The 23,499-nt window shown below is 39.1% G+C and overlaps 1 protein-coding gene across 3 annotated transcripts; it reads right to left on the reverse strand.

Moving 5' to 3' along the window:
• Positions 1-3,949: 3,949 nt before the first annotated feature.
• Positions 3,950-23,404, reverse strand: THAP9 (THAP domain containing 9). Of its 3 annotated transcripts, none has more exons than XM_065914241.1 (5): positions 23,180-23,404; positions 15,535-15,730; positions 12,555-12,858; positions 11,213-11,363; positions 3,950-6,099 (listed from the first exon to the last, which is right to left on the reverse strand). In XM_065914241.1, exons 1-5 carry the CDS (start codon positions 23,257-23,259, stop codon positions 4,419-4,421), a joined length of 2,412 nt encoding a protein of 803 aa, XP_065770313.1. In that variant the 5' UTR covers positions 23,260-23,404; the 3' UTR covers positions 3,950-4,418. The 3 variants fall into 3 exon arrangements, with proteins under 3 accessions (XP_065770313.1, XP_065770310.1, XP_065770312.1); XM_065914238.1 differs by having other exon boundaries at positions 3,950-6,399; XM_065914240.1 differs by lacking the exon at positions 23,180-23,404 and adding an exon at positions 16,256-23,015 and having other exon boundaries at positions 3,950-6,399.
• Positions 23,405-23,499: the final 95 nt, after the last annotated feature.

Here is a 23,499-nt window from a genome sequence, read left to right on the forward strand (position 1 = left end):
AGAAATCAATGTAGTTCAGCATACAAAAGAAAACAGTGTCAGCATACAAAAGAAAAAGTCATCTCAGAAATTGCCGAAAACAGCCTTTTGACCATACCAGCTACTACTACATTACATTTAAAAGGGCGAATACTGTGGTATGTAAATTAGATCTCAAAAATCTCCCCCCAGAAGCGTGCAGAAAAATCATCTGAGAAAATTCCAACACCCATTTATGGTTTAAAAAAAACCTTCAGCAATTTAGGAATAGAAAGGATCCTCAACCAAAAAGCCTACTGCTAACATCACAAGAATGGTGAGGACTGTGTTTCTCCCTAAGATTGGGAACAAAACACTTCCTGTTCAGTGTTGTTTGAGGTCACTGTACAATAAGATTTTCTTCTTTTTTTTTTTACAAAATGGCCATAGATGGGGAATGAATAAATATGACAGTGTCTGTTTGTGGATGGTGTGATGTGATTTGCCTATATAAGGAGTGTCAAAGGATCTTAATAAAAAGGTACTAGGACTAACAAGTGCATTTAGCAATATTAGTATGCAAAAGTATATTTCTACATAGTATCAATGAACATTTAGAAACTGAAATTCTTAAATTACCATTTATAGCAGCACCACAAAACATGAAACGCAATGTAGCAAAAATATGTACAAGAGCTGTATGTGAAACAAAAACACTGATTACAAAAATTGAAGATCTTTTATATATATATAATTTTCATGGTTTGGAAGTCAATATTAAGATATCATTTCTCCTCAGCCTGTAGATTCAACATAACTCCAGTCAGAATCCCATAAGGAATTTTTGTAAAAACAAGCTGATTATAAAATTTACATGGAAAGGTACAACTAGAATAGCCAAACATTTTTTATAAAAGAACAAAGTTGGAAGACTCCTTCCTGCCTGACTTCAAGAATTATATAAGGCTAATCAAGGTAATGTGGTATTGATGAAAGACCAATGGATCAAGGCAACAGAATACAGAGCCCAGAAATAGGCTCTGTGGCTCATATTTATGTGGTCAATTTTTGACAAGGGATCAAAGGTAGTTTACTGGAAAAGAATAGTCCTTTTAACAAATGGTGCTGGGATACCATCAGTATGTAAAAATATGAACTACCACACACGAAAGTCAACTGAAAATGGATCATAACCTAAATGCAAAACCTAAAACTGGAAAATATCTACAAGAAAACATGGGAAGAAAAGTTTGTGACTGGTTTAGACAAAGATTTCTTAGATAAGAAACTAAAAAGTATAATCCCTAGAAAAATCAATAAATTAGACTTACTAAAATTAATGTTCTTCAAAACATACTAAAAAAGTAAAAGCCACATCATAAACTTTAAAAATTGTGAACCACTCACTATGTTGTACACTTGCAACTTAACACTACATCAGCTTTACCTCAATAAAATTTTAAAAGCCATAGACTGGGAGAAGATATTTGCAAGATACATCTAATAATGTACTTTTATCCAGAATATTTAACTTACTGTTTTTATTTCTTAACTTTTCAGTAAGAAAACAATTAACCTTCTTTAAAATAGAGGCAAAAGACTTGAACAGACATTTCACCTAAGACGACAGTGACTGGCAAATAAGCCTATGAAAACATGTTCAGCATCATTAGTCATTAGAAAAAGAAATGAAAGCCACAATGAAATATCATGGCACACCCATTAGAATGGCTAATTCAAAACAGAACCCTGACAATACCAAGTGTTGGGGAGGAAGTAGAGGAACTAGAACTTTTCATATATTTCTGGTTAATGTACTGCATGGTACATCACAGCAAAAGATTGTTACAATGTGAAACATATACCAGTTGACCCACCATATGAATACAACACATTTTTAATGTATCCATCAGTTGGACATTTGAGCTTTTTTACTTTTTAGCTATTTTAATGTTATGAAATTTGTACATTTCTCTTAGGTATATGCCCCTTGGTAGAACTGCTGGGTCCTTTGGCAATTCTATGTTTAACTAACCTTCTGAAGAACTGCTAGGCTGTTTCCAAAGCATGTGCATTCCTACCAACAGTGTATGAGGGCTCTAGTTTCTCCACATTCTTGCCAACGCCTGTTATCTGTCTTTTTTTATTACAGCCATCCTAGTGGCTGTGAAGTGATACCTCATTGTGGTTTTGATTAGCATTTCCCAAAAGGCTAATGATGTTGAGCACATATTCATGTATATCTCCTTTGAAGAATAACTTTGTATTCTTTACCCCTTTAAAAAATTGGGTGGTTATCCTTTATTATTGAGCTCTCTGTATACTCAGATACAAGTCCTTTACCAGACACATGATTTGGAAAATGTTTCTTTCTATGGCTTGTCTTGGACTTTCTTGATGGGTGTGCTTTAAAGCACAAAGTTTTCAGTTTTGATGAAATTTTTGCTTGTACTTTTGGTGTCCTATCTAAGAAGCTATTGCTGAATGCAAGTCTCCACTATTTTATTCTAAGTTGTTTTACCTCTTAAATTTGTGTCTTTGTTCCCTTTAGAGTCAACATTTTGTATGTGTATATCCAGTTATTCCAGCACTATTTGTTGAAAGTAGGAAGGATACATTTCTGAATATTTGTTTTCTCTGAAGAAGAGAAAGAACAAGGGTGCTGAGTAGAAACTGTAAGCTATTAATTACCCTAATCAAGTGTGAACAGAAAGTTCACTGTGAAGCGTATCAAGTAAGTCTGACATGAGACCTGGAACACTGCACTAAAGCAAGAATAATTAACTGTGCTAACGGCAGTAATGGAAAGATTCTTGTCTTCAGGGTTTGTCCAGTTTATACTCAGCACTTAAATGCAAAACACTTTTAATAAATTACACAGGACATGGGTCAAATGTAACAGCAGAGCACCTAAGACACTACAGATATGAACCTAGTTTTAAGTAAAAATAAGTACAAAACTTGAATTTATATAAGCAATAAGTTAAAGGTGGTGACATAAACAGGCTTCCTTTAAATAAGATTTATCCTGGTACACCTAAACTCATTCTACTGCAAACAAAACAAAACCAACAGTATTCCGACTTCTTAGTAATATCTCCTTATAAAATGCAATACAGGACAATTCTGGTTACAGTTCAAAACTGAAGCCTTTGTTTGAGGTAGACCCAGCATAAATATATCAAAATATACTATTTATGGGGAATTTCAATTTTAATAAAACTGAAGTTTTACCTGTTCTTAATCTTTTACAACTTTGTCTTCATATTAACTCTAGTCTATGAACATTAACCTAATGACAATAAGAGATATTTTACATACACAGGTGAATAATGTGTTTGTTCTTTTTTTTCTTCCCATTAAAATACCCCCATTTCTGAAAGTACATATAACTATATGTTTTTCTATTTTTATCTTTTCAGATCTGGATCTGAGAGAATGGAGAAAATTGTTCTTATTAGTATGTTTCCATCTTCAGATTATTTAAGCTTCTCACAAATTTCTGAAAAATCTCATTATGTGGTTAAGACAAACTTTTTCATACTCTCCCAACTGACCATTTTTTCCCCAATTTATTTATCATATGATATGAAACACCATTATGCCAAACTGAAAATGTTTCATTATTATCCTCTTCAGAAGAAGTTGAAACAAAGGCTTCTTTTCATTCTCTGATGAGCACTGTGCTCCTCCAACAGGAGTCAAGTGTCCACTCTTATTATTCAAAGTAGTAGTGTGAAGTCCAGACAAATGGGCTGTGAAAATCACATCACCTGCACACTCCCCAGACAACATTCTCGAGCTTGGCTGTAGCACAAGGAGTGTCCATTTCATGGCTCATGTGTTTACCTTCTGCCTAATAGGATTTAATTATTTCTATTTAAAGGTGCCCCAGCAAAAGGACTTTTGTAGTGTTTGGTATTTAACTTGGCCTAATTTTCATGTGTGAGTAAACTATATTCACAGTTTGATAGGTGTTCTGTTAACAGTCTTCTTTTTTAAGTGTTATTCTTAAGAGTTGTAGACCAGATATCTTCTGGGAATGTAGTCATTATAAAAGGAGTCCATGTTTTAGAGACTCCTCTGTCATTATTCTCACTTTTTAAAAATTTTATTGGAGGATAATTATTTTACAATATTGTGCTCGTTTCTGCCTTTCTCACTTGTTTTTAAAGTACATCCAGTTGAATTACTCAGTTGGATAGTGGTAAATTCAAACACAGCACCTGTTGGCTAGTCTGTTCTTACTGACTTCCCGCTTTCTACATTTTAGGTAACTCTGAAATGCTTGTAAGCCCTACCAAATTCCATGCAGATTTGATAACGTACATAATAGAAATTCCTAAGACATAAACACAAACTTGTCCACTGTGCAGAATTTGTAAAATATTGTCAGTTGAATTTTAAAATAAATGTTGACCAATTATTTTTAATAAAAATGTTAATATATTTTAGGTCCTTCATTTGAATGGGTATCTATTGTTCCTTAGCAAATGCCTGCATTTATTGGTATTCGCAAAACTTGAACATCTGTAATTCTGTGAAGATGACCAGTGTTTCCTTGACAAAGTTTTCAGCTCAATTCTTTCTGAGTGGTGTTTTAAGGAGTACTGAGTTATATCTTTAGCTCTGATCTTTAAGAAACAGATTATGATATCCTTTAGTAACTTTACAAAGTGATTGATGGCACATACTTCTCCATCAAAGAGATGCTCATCTAACTCTACAAAAAGATAAATATGCCCAGAAAGCTCATATAATATTTTCTGTTGAAGGTAAAATTCCCTCTGTTTGGGAAGCAGTGGTTCATGAACTGTCGGCTTTGAATGGGTTCTCACAACTCGCTCACAAGTATTTATGACTCGGCACAAACTTTCAGAAGGGAAATGCACACCATTCTCCTTTTTAACACATAACAGGGATCCAATTTTAGAGGCTTTGAGATCCGATGCATACAGCGCACTGAGGCAGTCCTCGCATGTTAACAGAGCTGATAACTTATTGGCAATATAACCAGCGTAAGAGGTGAGATTTCGCCTACGAACTGACAGATCTAGTAATGCCTCACTTAGCAAACAGTCAGACCAGTCTGGGCAAATATCCTCTTTGTAAAAAAGACTCTCTATAATGCTGACACCATACTCACGCTGAACCGTCCCGAGGGCCAGGTCTGTCCTTCGAGCAATTGAAATGTCAAGGCTGCTTACTTCATTTAGAAAGACCTCATCTTGTAATCTGTGTCTGGTCTCCAAATTATGGTAAGCTTTCTGGAATGCCATGCAGGTGGGGTTAGAAGTGGTTACTGATACCTGTCTGAGCATCTTTAGAAATAATTCCAGATGATCCTGACTGAATTTGTACATCAGGAGATAGGGGAAAGGCATGACTTTGGGGAAAACATAATTTTGGTAGAGCCATTTTAAGCTCTCAGCATTAAGCAAAAATCCCAGGAATCCCAGTTTTCGCTTACCTTTAAGGATTTGATTATTGCTAGTGTCAGATAATGTAACAAAAATAGTCTTGGCTTCAGTTAACACATGGTTGATTTTATTAAAAGTTTCAGGTAATAGAGGTCCTTTAAATTCCTTTCCATAAAAGTTCCTACTATTAAGAATGTCAAACAGATTGTTAATTAAGCGTAAGAAGTGGATGGTACCAACACAGTTCTGAAAAGGAGGCAGGCCTAATGACAGCAAGCATTCTAGTGCCCTGACCACACTCTCACTGAAGACCTGGCTGGCACAATTCGTTTTCAGTATGTGGTTCTTCAGATTTGCAAGTTTTCGTGGGATTCTCTCCATATGCGATAATTCCTGTTCCTCTAGTGCTGCTAACTCCACAAGGTGCTGCCAGTGTGCTGTGCCGTTGATAAACTGAATGCTTTGGAAATTCTGAAATGCGTTTCTTATTAATTTAAGCAAGTGGCAAGAATCAAAGAAGTAGGCAATCTGTTGGCTGGATGATGAAGGATGCTGAAATGTACACTTCATATTGTCTCCGTCGAGATGTATCCCCAGTGCCCTTGCCATCTGAACACTGTGAGCTGAGGCGTCAGACGTGACAGCCAGCACTGTGATCCCTATGTCACTTAGCTTGCCAATCGTCAGACGAAGCAGCTGAGCTTGCAAATATCCAGAGGCCCTGTTTACAAAAAAATAACCGAGAGGTGTGCTCCAGTGACCAGAAATACCCACTGCCATGAGCAAGACAGTTTCTGAGGCGAGTGGCATTTCGTCAGCATCAAGGGTGCCAAGACCGAAGTCCATAAACCCTTGCAGATGGTGACTGCTGGGGTCCCACTGAAGCTGCTGCGTGAGAGACAGACCTTTTATCATCAATGAACAAGACTGATATCGCTGGTCTCCATTCTCTACTTTTTGCTGAAGAAAAGAAAAAACGTTGCTGTTGAAACCTGGACCAGGTTTGCATTTGGACAGCCATCTAGAAAATGTAAAAGATGAAAAATATAAAACACAGAAGAAGAGGGACTTTCCTGGTGGTCCAGTGGCTAAGACTCCCCGCTCCTAGTGTAGGGGGCCTGGGTTCGATCCCTGATCAGGGAACTGATCCCACGTGCTGCAGCTAAGACCTGGTGCAGCCAAATAAATATTTTTAAAAAAAACCACTCATGAAGGCATTAAAAAAGGGGAAATGCCTTAAATGGTTCTAAAGTAGCCTCAACTCCCTATTGAAATAAATTCAAGTAGCCAAATTGTACCCACACTTTCAAGCATATGTTCCTGTAGTTACCATAAAACAGTAAGATAATAGAGAAACGAGTGTGCACTCAGGTGCTCAGTCGTGTCCAACTCTTTGCAACCCAATGGACAGAGACCTCTGTCTATGAAATTTTCCAGGCGAGAATAATGGAGTGGGTTGCCATTTCCTCCTCCCGGGGATCTTCCCAACCCAGGGATCGAACCAGCATTTGTTGCATCTCCTGCATTGGCAGGTGGATTCTTTACCACTGTGCCACTTGGGAAGCCCCAGTAGAGAAACTTAAACAGAATAGCATTTTTTTTTTTCAGAATAGCATTTTTTAAGACGCAAACATACCACAAAATAATTGTAAACTTCTTATTCACTTAAAAGTGTACAAATCAATTACCTGGTTTGTTCTAATTGAGGTGTTTATCGTTTAGATCATAAACCAGCCTTACCTGTATATTCACTGAAATGAGAAAACTGTAGAGGGGAAGAAAACCTTGAGAAACCGCGTGCCTCGACCTCACTTTACCAATGGGGAGATTGCGAGGCCGCTGCTGTGCTGGGCCTAGCTGCTCGGTCGTGTCCGACTCTGCAACCCCATGAACTGTGCCCCGCCAGGCGCCTCTGTCCATGGGGATTCTCCAGGCAAGAATACGGAAATGGGTTGCCATGCCCTCCTCCAGGGGATCCACCCAACCCAGGGACTGGACCCAGAGGGAGAGGGCAAGATGCCTGGCCCATGCTGTGCTGCTGGTCATGCACAAACAGGAAACTCAGCCTTCCTGACTGCTCTTTATAGGCAAAGAACTATGCCCTTTGGGACAATTAAGAGCCTGCTAGCTCCCAACAAAAGTACCTATACTATGATGTTTATCTTGGGAGTTTGGTTTTTTTAAATTTATCTTAGGCTGCACTGGGTCTTCGTTGCTGCCCGAGGACTTTCTCCAGTTGCAGAGTGGGGGCTACTCCTTGATGCGGTGGCTTCTTGGTGCAGAGCACCGGCTCTGGGTGCATATGTGCTCAGTGGTTGTAGGACACGGACTTAGTCACCCTGCAGCATGCGGGGTCTTCCTGGACCAGGGATCGGGTCCACGTCCCCTGCACTGGCAGGCAGATTCTTAACCGCTGAACCACCGGGGAAGTCTAGGCGTTCTTTTACAGTTTCCTTGACCTTCCCAGGCTGCTGCTAATTCTCTCCTATTACTGTTAGTGAATGTCACTAACAATTCTTCTATCAGTTCTAATTCACTCTAAATTGCTACAGATCAGGAAAGGAAGTAGTCAAGTTTAATAATTGTCTAAAATAAGACTAAATGGATTCTGAGGTAGACTGAAGTGTCTGTCTTTGCTGAAGTTTACTTTTATAACTCTCAAATTACTTTTGTTAGGTTGAATTTTTTATTTGGGGGCTATATTCTAGGTTGCCAAGATTACTTCCTAGACTAGCCGATCTCTATTTGATTGAAATTTTAAAGTATGTTTCCATATATTTCAGAACAGGGCTTTCCAAATATTTTGCTGCAATCTGAAAGCGTTAGTTGCTCAGTCATGTGTGACTCTTTGTGACCCCATAGACTGTAGCCCGCCAGACTCCTCTGTCCATGGACTTCTCCAGGCAAGAATACTGGGGTGGGTAGCCATTCCCTCCTCCAGGGGATCTTTCTGACCCAGGGATCAAACCCAGGTCTCCTACATTGCAGGTAGATTGCTGCAACCCAGAATTTTCATAAACAGAATTTACCCTTATTATATGCCATATCCTTACTATATGTATGTGTGCATATAAATGCATATATAAAATTTAATGTGAATTATCACTCACTAAATTGATTTTAAGATGCACTAATAGATTTGAAAAACAATTATAGGATGCAAAAGACATGCTGTAACTATTTAGGAGGCAAAAATATTAATCAGTTGTTTATATTTTAAAATAGGGCAAAATAAGACAATGAGGAAACATATAGTGGCTCTCGACCAGAGTGCTACAACTCACTGGTATGGTGAAAAACCCTTTTCAAGCGTGTCACCAAATTTTAATCAAATAAAATTTATTCTTTTGCATTACGATTCTCAAATGAACTCTAAAGATGCTAACTGTGCTACACATACAATAAGTATATAATGAAACTCTTTAATACTTCTAAGTAAGAGTTCTAGCTTAAACAGGTTAAAAAAGTTTATGTTCTAGTGAGCTTGCTTTTTAAATGGAAATCTGAATGATACCTTAATGTCCACAACTCCTAGACTGAAGCTTATCAGGCAGAAAGACAAGTGAACTTCTTCATTTTAAGTTTTTATAACTTAGAGTAGAAATACCCAAACCAGGTTTTTAGAGTTGTAGGGAAGCAACTGATTTCTCTCTCACACCAACTTTTCCCCTGACTCTAAGTGAAAAAATTTTTTTTTTCTGATTGTATAAAATGACACTTTCGTTTTTTTTTAAATAAATGAAACAATACAGAAAAGTACAAAATGGAAAGTAAAAGAAAAAAAAGATCAGTTAATAGGTGAACTTTATAAAACTAACAGACTCACAGACATAGAAGACAAAAGTATGGATCCCAAAGGCAAAAAGGCAGAAGGGATAAATTAGGAATCTGGGATTAACATATCAAACAGATACACAACAAGGGCCAACAAGCGCGGGGAACCACGTTCAAAACCTTGCCGTGACCGATAATGGAAAAGACTCTGAAAAAGAATATATATATATACAAGTAACTAAATCACTTTGCTCTACGCCTGAAGCAGGACAACACTGTTCACTGTAAATCAACTATGTGTGCTGAGCTGCTTCAGTCGTGTCCGACTCTGCGACCCCATGGACTGCAGCCCGCCAGGCTCCTCTGTCCACTGGCTTCTCTAGGCACGAATACTGGAGTGGGTTGCCATGCCCTCCTCCAGGGGATCTTCCCAATCAACTACACTTCAATGTAAATAAATAATTTCTTAAAAATCACTTAATATTTTAAAGACATTCTTCCAGATCTTTTTCCTTACATCTGTTCACAATCCTAAATGCCCATCCAGGCATTCTTTCATTCCATAAATATTTATCAAGCGACCACTGTGTTCCAGGCACCCTGTCAGGGCAGGAGCTGTAACAGAGAACCAGATGCAGACCTCGGACTTGAGCAGCTCAGTCTCATGAGGTAGACAGTGTCTGAAGTACTAAGATTCAGTTCCACATTGTGTGTGCAAGAGGGCACCTCGGCCAGAACTGGAGGAAGAGCAGGCAGGGCTTCAGAAAGGATGTGACACCTGATCTGAGTCTGAAGGGTGAGGGCTAACATCCAGGACTAACAGGGAGAATGGGCATATCAGGCAGATGGAGGAGTAAGTCTCCAAGGTCAGAATCAGCAAGAAATGCCTTACAGAAGGAACATGGACTCTAAGAGGGCAGGGAAGGAAGCAGGAGGTGAGCCGCAGAGCCCAGCAGAGCCACGTTTCATCACAGAGGCTCCGGGAGTCACAGGAAGGAGCAGTCTACAGTCTCCAGGTAATGGAAGACCCAGGCAGCAGGAATGTGACTGGTGTGAATTGAACTGTACACCTTGAAAAAGATGTATTGTCATGCCGATCCCCAGTTCCTCAGAGTGTGCTCTTATTTGGTGATGAGGATATTTACTCATCAAGTTAAAATGAGGTCATTAAGGCACACCCTAATTCAACATGACTATGTCCTCATAAGAAGAGGAAATGTGGACACAGAAACACACTTGGATAATGGAAGACAATGTGGAGAAACACAGGGAGAAGACCACCTTCTATCAGCCAAGGAAAGAGGCCTGGAACAGACCCTCACCTCACAACCCTCAGAAGGAACTAACCCTGCCAGCACCTTGATTTTGGACCTCTAGCTTCCAGAAGTGTGAGGCAATACACTGCTGCCATTTGAATCAAATAAATAAAAATAAAGGGATCTGTAAAACCAGTGATTTTAAATAACAGTGAATAGTGAGTATTAAATTTATAAGGCATCACAGTCACTGTGGTTTTTTGCTTCCCACTAAGAGAAAATAATAGTGGAGGACAGGGAAGCCTGGTGTGCTGCAGTCCATGGGGTCGCAAAGTCAGACATGATTTAGCGACTGAACAAGAAGAAGAGAAAATAAATATATCTATGTATTTTGACCACGGATCCTAAAAAATTCTTTTTCATAATCTGTTCTCTGGACAACTGCACTGGCATCAGTGATCTGTGCCTCAAACCAATGGTATCAGCCTAGAAAATCTTCTAAACTAATCACATATTAAAACTACTAAAGTATATGAGAAATTCCACTATTTCAAGATTCAGATTTTACCACCCAGAGGGTCTCTACCATCTGAAAGATGCAAAAAAAAAAAAAAAAAAAAATGTCACCTTACATGTCCTCATTTTGCTGATCAAATATCAAGATTGTGATGCTATGCAAATACCACCTGCAAGTTTTTAAAAAGAGAAAGTGGATGAAAGGAAGAGTGTGAATACAGACAGTGTTAGTGGATAAACTGCAAGAAAGAACAGTATGTTTTATTTTACATCGAAAAGGTAACTCACGTTCTGAGGATGGAAGAGTGAGGCAGCTTGAGAATCTTTCTTACATGATCATAGACCTTGCTACTGCATAAGTAGAGTGTACATGCAAACTGCTTCATTTCTGCGGAGTACTCAGCTGTTTCTCTCCAGTTATACAGCTCCCACTTAAAATCTGTGAAGAGTAAATTTATTCCTTGTGATGAAAAATGTGTACAGTAACATTTTCAAACATAGATCATAGTATTTGGATATAAAAATGTGCCAGGCACCAAAATTCAAATATAACCACCTTTTAACTGAGTAGGTTCAGAGGTTACTATCCAGTCTTAGAGACTATCAAATTTATCTTGTTCATTGTGGATCATTTCACTAAAAAGAGGGACGAAAAATGTTCCAACTTAAGTTATTATGTTTTACTATTCATTAGCAGCCTATGTGGATATTTTTGGAGGAACAGGCTAGAAAATGAAATAAGTGAGTAAAATTAAGTCTCTGGATTATGAGGACATTCATATGTTTTAGTTTGTTCCTTGGTTACCATTTATCTGAGAGTAAAAATTAGACACAAGAAACATTTTAAGGGATATGGTATATGGCATTAATTAGAATGAACAGACAAATCTTTCCTACCGTTGAGAAAAAAAAAATTCTCTGTTCCTGGTGAGGACCCCTATTTATAACCTGTATTCTCCTCCTGTAAAAACATAAAATATGCTCCTCCACTGGAGGTATCTACTCCTTTTGACATACTACTTCTTCTTTTTTTTTTTTTTTACCAGAATGCAAATCCAAAAATCCCTACCCTTTTCATCAAAGAGTATGTTGGCAATTCTTATGTTACCCCTTTTCAAATATTCTGGTTCACGAAGACTAGGTAGTCTTTCAATGGATATATATATACTCTATAGAGTATTTCAGAATTAACTTTCGAGACTTACACAATTTTCAGACTCAAAGAGATTTTGCAAATTATGTAGTTCAACTCATTGCAAAAAAGGCTTTAGTGATAAATTATGCAGCAGTTAAAACTGCTTACAAAGAATGTGCAGTGACAAGAGTGTGACTATAAAAAGTGAAAAGTACAATATATGGTATAAACTATATGATCTCATTTCTGGGTTGTAGGATCATGTGTTATTTTTATCATTTATACATTTCTTTGCTTCTCCTCTAATAAACATAGAACTTTTAAAAATGGACAACTGTAACAAGATTTTGGTGATTTTTTTCATTTTTCTTACTTATGCTAGAGAACCTCCGGCTAAAGGCATATTTTCATGGGCAATACAAAGTAAAAATGTAATGATATTTCATAAAAATTAGGAGCTGTGCAGTAAGTATTACAGGTCACTGGGGAACATACCAGAAAATTGTGCTCGTAGCAGACATTCTGTTTCCTCTGTAAGTAGCTTCTCTTCTATAAGCGCATCAATTAGTCGTAAGCCTTTTCTCTTCTTGATCATCCTGTAGTTTTTTGCAGAAGCAAGTCTTTTTTTGGACACTTGTAGCATCTGCTGCACCTCAGCTAGTTTCTCTGCTCCTATTGTCAGAGGTCTCTTTAAACTGTAGTTATGGTCTTCAGTAGCAACCTCTTGAGAATTATCAGGAAGTGGCTCTTTTAGGATTTTCTGTCTTGCTTTACCTTTAAGGTGTACACCTTGGAGAACCTAGGACACAAATGGAAAATGAGGTTTATCTTAGAAATTATCACATAATGATTATCTACTAAAATATCACTGAATACAAAGCACTCACCTGGCTGCTGAGGAGAGTTAGTTATGAAAGAAAAGGTAATAATCTCTGATTTTTAAAAATGTATAGTCTCCAGGACAACATACACAAGTTTTTTGGGGGTGGGATCTATATAGAAATAGAGTTCTGAAATGATTCAGAACTGAGTTTCTGAAATGATTCAAGTAACTAGTGAAAGGTGGTGATAGTTTGGGAAGGTTTTGAGTTGTTCTTTGAAAGAGTAATAACATGGTTAATGAAGGGGACTGGGAAGTTATTTGTGCAGAAGGGAAGGCATAGGACAGAGCATGGGCCTTGGAAGTAAGACTCCTGGCTCCCTCACTTGAGGCTGTAACTTAACCTCTATAATCCCTCAACTTTTCATGTATAAAATGTGGATAACAATACAGAGTTGACTTCAGGCTACAATAAGCTTACATAAATTGCCTAGTGCACTGCCTGGACCACTGTGGGTCTCAATAAATTATAACTATTACTGATTTTAAACAAAATCATAAAAGCAAGGCAATTTATCATATATGTAGTGGGTAAGTATTTGTGGTTCCAAAAGAGAATTCAGAGCAGTTAGAGATGCACAAATTAATTAATAAAAAGTTCTTGGAACTTATGAGTTTGGATGTGACACCAAGTATATTCTTCTGAAAGAGGGAATGAGATAAAACAACACTGAAAGGAGATTCCAGTGAATAAGAGGATGGTTAGGGCAGTACCAGGACACAATAGTTGGGTGACTATATGAAGCCTGCAGACAGTGACCGAGTCATATATGGAGTGAGTGCATGACTAAGGGGTAAAAGGATAACATAAAAACAATCAAAAGAAACAGAAAAATATAACACCAATACTGGTGACTGACTTATAGAAAATCTTCTATTTTCTGTATACTTCCTTCCATATCAATGCTAATGATTAGGTACATTTCTGATCAAAATCAATAACATTTTGGGGGAGAGCCAAAAAAAAGGGTAGATAATATCAAAGTATTGGGTTGGCCAAAAGAGTTCATTCTTTTTTGTAAGATGGCTCTAACAAAAAAGAGCCATCTTACAAAAAGTTGTCTTTAACCTCATTTGAAACAATTATGTTAGACTGTTTTGTGACACTGTCATATCAGCATACATTAAAAAAAAAAACCTATCAAAATTGGTGAATTTTTGTGTAGCCATTTTAATATTGGAGGGGGAGGAAAAAAGCAAGTTTCAGCATATTATACTTAATTACTGATATTTCAAGAAAGGCAAAAATGCAACTGAAATGCAAAAAAAGGTTTGTGCAGTCAATGGAGAAGGTGCTGTGACTGACTGAACGCATCAAAAGTGGTTTGCGAAGTTTTATGCTGCAGATTTCACTGAATGATGCTCCATGGTCAGGTAGACCAGTTGAAGTTGATTGCAATCAAATTGACACATTGAGAATGATCACTGTTACACCATATGGGAGAGAGCAGACATACTCAAAACATCCAAATCAAGCACTGGAAATCATCTGCACCAACCTGGTAATGTTCATCACTTTGATGTATGGGTTCCACATAAGTGAAAAAACCTTGACCACATTTCCACATGTGACAATTCTCTACTGCAATGTAACGAAAACATTCCATTTTTAAGACAAATTGGGATGGGCAATGAAAAGTGGATACTAGACAATAATGTGGAATGGAAGAGATTGTGAGGCAAATGAAATGAACCACCACCAACCACAAAGGCCGGACTTCATCCAAAGGTGATATAGTATGTATGGTGGGATTGGAAAGGGGTCCTCTATTATGAGCTCCTTCTAGAAAACCAAGTGATTAACCCCAATAAGATCAACTGAAAGCAGCTCTCAGTGAAAAGCATCCAGAATTACTCAATAAAAAACACATAATCTTCCATCAGGCTGATGCAAGACTGTGTGTTTCTTTAATGACCAGGCAAAGCCTGTTACGGCTTTGTTGGGAAGTTCTGATTCAACTTCTGTATTCACCAGACACTGCACCTTCGGATTTCCAATTATTTCAGTTTTTACAAAATTATCTTAACAGAAAAAAATTTAATTCCCTGGAATATTGTGAAAGACACTTGTAGCAGTTCTCTGCTCAAAAACAAGAGTGTTTTGGGAAGACAGAATTATGAAATTGCCTGAAAAATGACAGAAGGTAATGGAACAGAACAGTAAATACGTTGTTCAAAGAAGTTCTTGGTGAAAATGAAAAATGTGTCTTTTATTTTCACCTAGAAACCAAAAGAATTTTTTGGCCAGCTCAATATTATGAAAACTGTCTCATATTTAAACAAAACCCTGAATTCTAAGGCTATTGACATTTACTAGTTGATTTTTGTGATCACTTCAATAACCTTTATGTATTTCTAGACATGATTTGCATATATACACCTTCCAAAGCAGAATTATTAATATTAATACATATGTATTTTAAAATATTACATAAAATTACATATATATTTTAAAAAATAAAAGTATTATTGGATTTACTTTTTAAGGCTTAGGTTTTGGTTTTGCTTTTATCTCTGTAAATCCTAGCTATAATGTGAGCAGTCTCGATTTTCAGTTCTATAAATTGAATTTTGTTTACACCTAGATTTAAGTACCTTGTATAGAGAAACAGAAGGCACAGCTCCTTTTTTCAGCTTTCTTCTTATGCCATATGACTCAAAGTCACTTTCTTGAAAATGTTTGGAACATAGCATAGCACCTGGTCCTGGGATCCAAATCTTTTTGCTTCTCGGGTCCATACGATTAACAGCCCTGATCCATTTTGAGCGCTGTATGGTATCAGTTGGAAATCTACAGCAATCATATTAAAGTTCCATTAACAAGAAAACCTCATAGTAATACTACAGTATTATTTATTACACAAACCCATTTATTATTTAACTGCTTTTATGTAAACATTTTAGTCCAGCTAAAGTTTAACTCACTTGATCTGATTTCAAAGTTCTTTGACTTTTTAAATCCAAAAGCTCAGTATCTAAGTGATTTCATCTTTGTATGTGGACAATTCTCACATTTAACATCCTGTACATCCTATCTGCACAGCCTACAGTGAGCAGAATCTGCTCAAATTTAACATGTGTCTCTTTCCTTTCCTGTGGCAATTTCAAACTATATCCACAGACTCTTTGGTATGCCTCCTTTCAAGGGGTGAAGCCTAAATCCCCTCCCCTTGAGAGTGGGCTGGAGTTTGTGACTTGCTTCTAAAGAATATTAAAAAGGTAGAGGTGATAATGGGCTGTAAGAGTAGATTAGAAAAAAATACTGAGGATTTGTCTTTCTTGCTCTATTGAATGGTTTTTCTTTGGGGGAAGTTACCTGCCATGTCATAAGCAGCCCCGTGGCGAGTCCACTTGGTTAGAAACTTCAGTTCTCCAGTCAAAGGCCACATGAGAGAGCCTTTTTGAAAGGATATCCTTTGGCCTCAATCAAGGCTTCAAGTTACTGCAGTCATGGCTAACATTTTGATTGCAATCTTATGAGACTCCCAGTCACCTAGTTAAGCCACTCCACAATTCCTGACTCTCAGAAATTTTGTGAGAAAACAGATGCTTCTGATGAATTTTGAGGAAATTCATTACTAAACAGTAGAAAACAAGTAGAAGAAATCCGCTGGATCACAGAAAAAGCAAGAGAATTCCAGAAAAACATCGACTTCTCCTTCACGGACTATGCTAAAGCCTTTGACTGTGTGGATCACAATAAACTGGAAAATTCTTAAGAGATGGGACTATCAGATCACCTAAACTGCCTCCTGAGAAACCTGTATGCAGGTCAAGAAGCAACAGTTAGAACTGGATAAGAAACAAAAGTCTGGTTCAAAATTGGGAAAGGATCACGTCAAGTATGTATACTGTCACTCTGCTTATTTAACTTATATGCAGAGTACACCATGTGAAACGGTGGACTGGATGAACCACAAGCTGGAATAAAGAATGCCAGGAGAAATATCAACTACCTTAGATATGCAGATGGTACCAGCCTAAGGGGAGAAAGTAAGAGGAACTACAGAGCCTCTTGATGAGGGTGAAAGAGGACAGTGAAAAAGCTGGCTTAAAACTCAACATTCAAAAAACGAAGATCATAGAAAAAAAAAAAAAAAAGAAGATCATGGCATCCAGTTTTATCACAACAAGAGAAATAGGTTGGGGAAAAAATAGAAACAGTGACAGATTTTATTTTCTTGGGCTCCAAAATCACCGCAGATGGTGACTACAGCCATGAAATTAAAAGACACTTGCTCTTTGGAAGAAAAGCTATGACAAACCTAGACAGTGTATTAAATAAAAAGACATCACTTCGCTGACAGAAGTCCATGTAGTCACAGCTATGGTTTTTCTGGTAGTCATGTATGGATGTGAGTGTTGGACCATGACGAAGGCTGAATGCTAAAGAATTGATACTTTTGAACTGTGGTGTTGGAGGAGACTCTTGAGAGTCCCTTGGACTGCAAGGAGATCCAACCAGTCCATCCCAAAGGAAATCAGCCCTGAATATTCATTGGAAGGACTGATGCTGAAGCTGAAACTCCAGTACTCTGGCCACCTGATGCGAAGAGCTGACGCACTGGAAAAGACCCTGATGCTGGGAAAGACTGAAGACAAGTGGAAAAGGGGACAACAGAGGGTGAGATGGTTGGACAGTATTATCAACTCTATTGACATGAGTGTGAAGAAACTCTGGGAGATGGTGAAGGATAGGGAATCCTGGCATGCTGCAGTCCATGGGGTTGCAAAGAGCTGGACACGACGTAGTGATTGGACAACAAAAGAAAACAAAGTACATTTCCTACACTCAGTTTTTCTATTTTGTTTTGAAAGGACAACTTTTTCCTAGTCTTGAACATAAAAACTACCTTCCATTTTTCTACTTGTCAATCCCAGCCAAATTACTATATTCAGAAATAAGTGAGGGGGAAACACTCATGAGACTAATGTAATGAAAGTCACAGAACTGCTCTTTCTGCACCCTCTTCTTTATCTTGGAGACAGATCGACAGGTATGACTCTTAAATATTTTAATTCATGCTTTAAAGCATATAGTTGTAAGGAACTGAAACTGCTAAAAAAAAAGTTTCATTTTCTCAGCTAATTTTGTTAGGGAAATGATATGTCAAAATGGTAAAACATAATTCTGAGATACTCTCTCAATCACCTTGAAAAACAACACTGAGTTAGAAAACCTGCATTTAAGCTTCAATTCCCTTTTATCAGCCATGTGGTATTAGATACATCTCTCAATCTATCAGCTTCCTCCAGGGCTGCAGGTAAATGACACAGATGTGTTCAAAAGTACTCTGTAAATGGAAAGGTACCATCTAAAGTCTGTTCTTTGTTAAGAACAACCAATGCCACTTTGGGGACTTTTTATCTTATTGTTCCAGGAAAATGATGCTACACAATCATGAGAGAATGTACAGGGAATTATTTTCCAATAAAGAAAGGCACATCTCTCTCTTTTCTCTGGGTTTTCTTAACAATAGTACGTGTTTGTGAGGCAACATTTCCAGATTGAGTGTAGTCTCTTAACAAGTAAGGGACCATCAAAAGTTCACTGGTCTACCAAGTTATATTACTAGCCTCATTCTCTGATGCAAAGCTTCCCAACTGGCACACCTGGAGCTCTTGAAGTAGTTACATTAAGCTAGTTCCAAACAACTTTGTAGGTTTGTAGGTTTCTGATGTATAAGATGACATGGAAAAGGCTGGTAAATACTGTAGTCTAACCAGCATGATTGAGTTTTGGACAAAAATAAATTGGTATTAACAACTGATAATACTTTTAAAGCATTCACCTTATGTTTTGTATGTTTTAAAAACATTTTTAGTCTTAAAAATAAAACAAAAAAAAGTTCTGTAAGACAGGTTTTATCCTCTCACAGAAGATGAAAGCAAGACTAGAGCAGCCAAGTTTAGCCATCAGTAAATAGTCAGTTAAAATTGGAATTCAGAACTGGCTAGTGGCTAAGACTCTGTGCTCCCAATGCAGGGGGCCTGGGTTCCATTCCTGGCCAGGGAACTAGATCCCATATGCTGCAACTAAGAGTTCCAATGACACAACTAAAGATCCCACATGCTGCAACTAAGACCAGGAGATCCTTGGTGTCACAGCTATGACCCAGAGCAGTCAAATACATACATACATACATACATACATACATACATACATAAAAGTAAATAGATTAATTATCAAATAAAACTGGAATCCAGATGTCCCTAGTCTAAAGCCACCTCTGAAACTGAAGGTCATTCATTTGTGTCTGATTCTTTGCAACCCCATGGACTATACAGTCCATGGAATTCTCCCAGCCAGAATACTGGAGTGGGTAGCCTTTCCTTTCTCCAGATCTTCCCAACCCAGGGATCCAACCCAGATCTTCCGCATTGCATGCGGATTCTTTACCAGAAAAATTCTAAACCAATCACCGTCTCATATACATAATAATGAAATGGTTTACACTGTAACACAGAATCCATTTTCTTCCTCCGGTTGACTATGCCTTTTTTATAATGCTAGTGAGGATTTACCTCTGGCTCCCTGCACTTCAAATATTTTCCAGAAAAGTGGCTAAAGCCACTTCTACAGGGGTTACATCCGGGGAGGGAGAGAGAAAGGCCTGAGGGGCAAGGCTTTAACTACACTTATAGCTTAAGTCTTTTCTAAAAAAGAGAAAAAAATCAAACATGTTACCGTCTGCTTATTCTCAGTGATGGGAAGCAGATGTTTGTTACATATAATAAAGTTTAAAATAGAATTCATTACAATAGTTCAGGCAAAACTCTTTCAAATCACCAATACATATATTTCCTTGGTTGTGAAATACATTTCTTAATCTCTTTATATCTACAGAAAGAGAATATATCAAAGGGTCACTTCAATTTTTAACTTGCCGGTCCCACTTTCCATTTAAGTCATTCACATGTTTGACAGAGCACTAATATTCTCATAATATCAGAGGCATGTATTCAAAATTTTTGTTATGGAAAGAGTGCCATGAGCAAATAGTTTGAAGATGGCAGCTTCAGGCAACAGCAAGTTGATTAACTCTCTTTCCCATATTACCTTTGTGCTGAACCCTTACTTCAGACCAGTGTTACCTTATAACTAGGACTTACACCACAGTATCCTAACTCCTTCTCCCCTCTCTATTCTTTCCTGTCTTCCTTAAAACTTTAGCTGTCAGGAAGACCAACAATTCCTTCTCATTCATACATAGACGGTGTCTAATTCTGCACACATGTACCACCAACAGAAGTACAGAGGGAATGTATTTAGGTTAGAAGAGAGGCATAGAGGAAAGGCTACACAGAGGAGCCTGGACTCATCTTTTAGGCACTAAAGAGCCCGAGGGATTAAAACACTTCCCTAAGGGAGTGAGCATGATAAAATTTGCACTTTTAGAAACATAATTTCCAGTAATCTAGAAAATGAGGGCTTCCCTGATAGCTCAGTTGGTAAAGAATCCGCCTGGAATGCAGAAGACCCCGGTTAGATTCCTTGGGTCGGGAAGAGCTGCTGGAGAAGGGATAGGCTATCCATTCCAGGATTGTTGGGCTTCCCTTGTGGCTCAGCTGGTGAAGAATCTGCCTGCTATGCGGGAGACCAGGGTTCAATCCCTGAGTTGGGACGATCCCTTGGAGAAGGGAAAGGCTACCCACTCCAGTATTCTGGCATGGCTTGCAAGGAGTCAGACACAACTGAGTGACTTTCACTTCACTAATCTAGAAAATGAAATGAACGGGGAAGAAATTAGGCATCAGAAATCAAGAGTCACAGCACACTGGTGTAATAATTACAAAAAAAAAAATTTTTTTTTAATTAAGCGGGTCTTGCTTTGGTCCTCAACATATGAAACAAAAGCCAAAAAGTAAGTTCTTCCTTATTTAAAGAAACTAGGAAAAACGCACAGAAAAAACAGGGCAGCAAACGTTGAGGAAGAAATCAAAGAAAAGGGAGAGAACTAGGGAGAGAATGTCAGTAACAGCCAAAGGAGGTGAGGGTTTCAAGTAGTGACCAATATGATTAAAAGTTAAACAGAGGTCAAGAGAAAGACTTATTAATATAATTGCTCATTTAGATTTGGCAAGATTACCAATGACCCTCAGTCAGTGGGTGTGGACAGATATATGGCTGCGGTAGGTTGACAAGTTAACAGGACTTAGGGAAGTAGGTGTAGGCTTCTGTTTTGAGGAACTTGGTTATAAATGGAAGGAGAGCGGTAGGGTAGTGCAGAGGTGCACAAAGGTTCAAGAGTTCGTGTGTATTTAAAAGTGGAAGTAATTCAAGCATACTCAGTGTTTTTAGGCAAGTAAGCAGCAGAGAGAGCAATTTAAAATAAAACTAGAACAAGAACTAAGTGATGGAAACAAATCTCAGAAAACAAAGGATACAATTATAGCAGCTTAGGTGGAGGAAGCAGCCTTCCTTAAAAATAAGCAACACTACAAAAGGCCTACCATACATAGTTGAAACTCCTTAACTTGACATGTTTTTAGAATCTGTTTCCAAACTACTCTACCCAAGCTTCTACATCTTCACTTTCCATTCTTTTATTTTCCCATGCTGTGCTCTGTGCTGCCCAGCTGTTTGCAACCTCATGGACTGTACCCCGCCAGGCTCCTCTGTCCATGGGGATTCTCCAGGCAAGAATACTGGAGTGGTTCGCCATCTCTTCCTCCAAGGGATCTTCCCCACTGAGCGATGAAACCCAGGTCTCCCACATTGCAGGCGGATTCTTTACCATTAGAGACACCAGGGAAGCCCTTTTCCATTCTATTTCTACTTAAATGCTATCCTCTTTCCATCCCACCCTCCATTCTAGATAGGGCTCAAGGTCCAACTCAAATACCACTAGTCCCATAGAGTTCTTTTTGATCTTTTCATAAAAGTCCTTTGTCTACCTTTGTCTAACTCTCTACCTTGTATTGCCTTACTAGGCTACCACTTTAAAAAATACTTTACATTTCTTTCCCTCTGAGAGGATCTGTTCTACCCACTTTTCTACCTCGCATTAACTTCAGCGACCTTTACCAGACTGTCCCACAGATGTAGGTTCAAATGTGGTCGGTCTGAAAATACACCCCACTATTGAGCCAAATGAAACTCCCTTGCCATGACCAGATACAACCAGAATCGGACCTGGCTTGTAGAGCTGGGCTAATGATAGTGAACAACTGGTAATGACACATAGTACTCGCTCAAGTCTGAAAACAAGGGCCTTCGGAACCCTACTGGGTACAAAAGCCTTGTGTCTCCCGTTTCTTATTTTTAAAAGAGGGGTGTTGGGGGTGGTGGAATTCAGTCTCCCAGGCCTTCTCTGCGTTCCAAGGAGTAGATCAAAGCAATGGCTGATTAGGGAAGTCGGGGAAAGCAGAAAAGTAGCACTTGAACAATAAATAGTTCAGTGACAAAACAACAATCCCGATTCCTCCTCATGGGATACACATAACAACGTCTTGGCTATCTTTATGGAGTTCTGTAAAAACTAAACCCCACCCAGGTGGAGAACGGTGACTACCTGCGGATCACAAGACCTTAGACCTCAGGTTTGGAACCAGAGGTCTAATCACAACCAAAAGGCTGATGATTCAGCTTCTCCAAACACCAGCCCGTTACCCCCAATCAGAATAAGGTCACGCGCCCTGCAGCCCTCACCCAAATGCCGCTCTGAAAAAACCTAAAAGCCACCAGTGGGTTCAGAACTTTTCAACACCATCTATCCATTCCCCCCGCTTGGCAGCCTGCAATTACCGCTGGACTTTCCTTCACCTCAACCCGCCACCAGTAAATTGGGTTTGCTAACCGGAGGGAGAGGGGAGGCGAGCTCTATTTATTCCGTAACCAACGCATCCGTACTCATGCTCCCAAGCAAGACACACACTAACGAAAGCGCACGCCTTCAACAGCTCTTCTAAACTGCCCTCCTTTCTCGTCTCTTCAATAACACGACGGAAAGGCAGCAAGACTCCTTTAGAGTAACTCCTGCTAAAAGCTACTGGGGGCCGGGAGGAAGCTACAGGGCACGGGTAGGCAAGGAAAAACAAGCACTCCGCAGACAAACACTGAGCCGGACGACAAAACCGCGCTCCCCTCCAAGTTGCCCAATTCCCTCCCCCGCCCCACGCTACGCACGTCACGTCGACGGCGTCACGCTCCCCCCGGCCCCGCCCCCTCCCCCCACCCCCGTGGCCTGCAGCCCGCCTGGCCGTGCTGGGAGTTGGCGCGGAGGCTGTTCTCACGCACTGGTGGAAAGAGAGGCCGCGCTCCCGGCTCAGCACGGTGTCTCGGGTGCTGCAGCCCACTGCCGAGCAACTTCGGGTCATCTTCTTGCTACGTGGGGCTCCACCTCCGGTGTTCCCGCGACAGCATGGGTCGCGGTCAAGTTAGCTCCGCCCGCTGACTCGGCAGCTACCACCTTTATTTGTTTGAGAAAGGCGGGCTCTTAAGGCGCTTTGGATCCCGCCCTACCTCTCCGCGGGCGCTGCGCTCGCCGCCTTGGCCAATCACAGAGCACGTCACGTCGCAGCAGCCAATCGGAAAGGCCGGGGGGTATTAAGTCAACC

Source organism: Muntiacus reevesi, chromosome 22, assembly GCF_963930625.1.
Source record: "Muntiacus reevesi chromosome 22, mMunRee1.1, whole genome shotgun sequence".
Lineage (NCBI taxonomy): Eukaryota > Metazoa > Chordata > Mammalia > Artiodactyla > Cervidae > Muntiacus > Muntiacus reevesi.

Bases quoted from the DNA above. Each gene is read 5' to 3' on its own strand.
- THAP9 (XM_065914238.1), bottom strand. From the start codon at position 23,259: ATGACCCGAAGTTGCTCGGCAGTGGGCTGCAGCACCCGAGACACCGTG. The intron at 15,731-23,179 runs GTGCGTGAGAAC...TGATTGCTGTAG, and splicing joins CGCGGCCTCTCTTTCCACCA to ATTTCCAACTGATACCATAC. The intron at 11,364-12,554 runs GTATGTTCCCCA...TACTCTTCACAG, and splicing joins GCTACGAGCACAATTTTCTG to ATTTTAAGTGGGAGCTGTAT.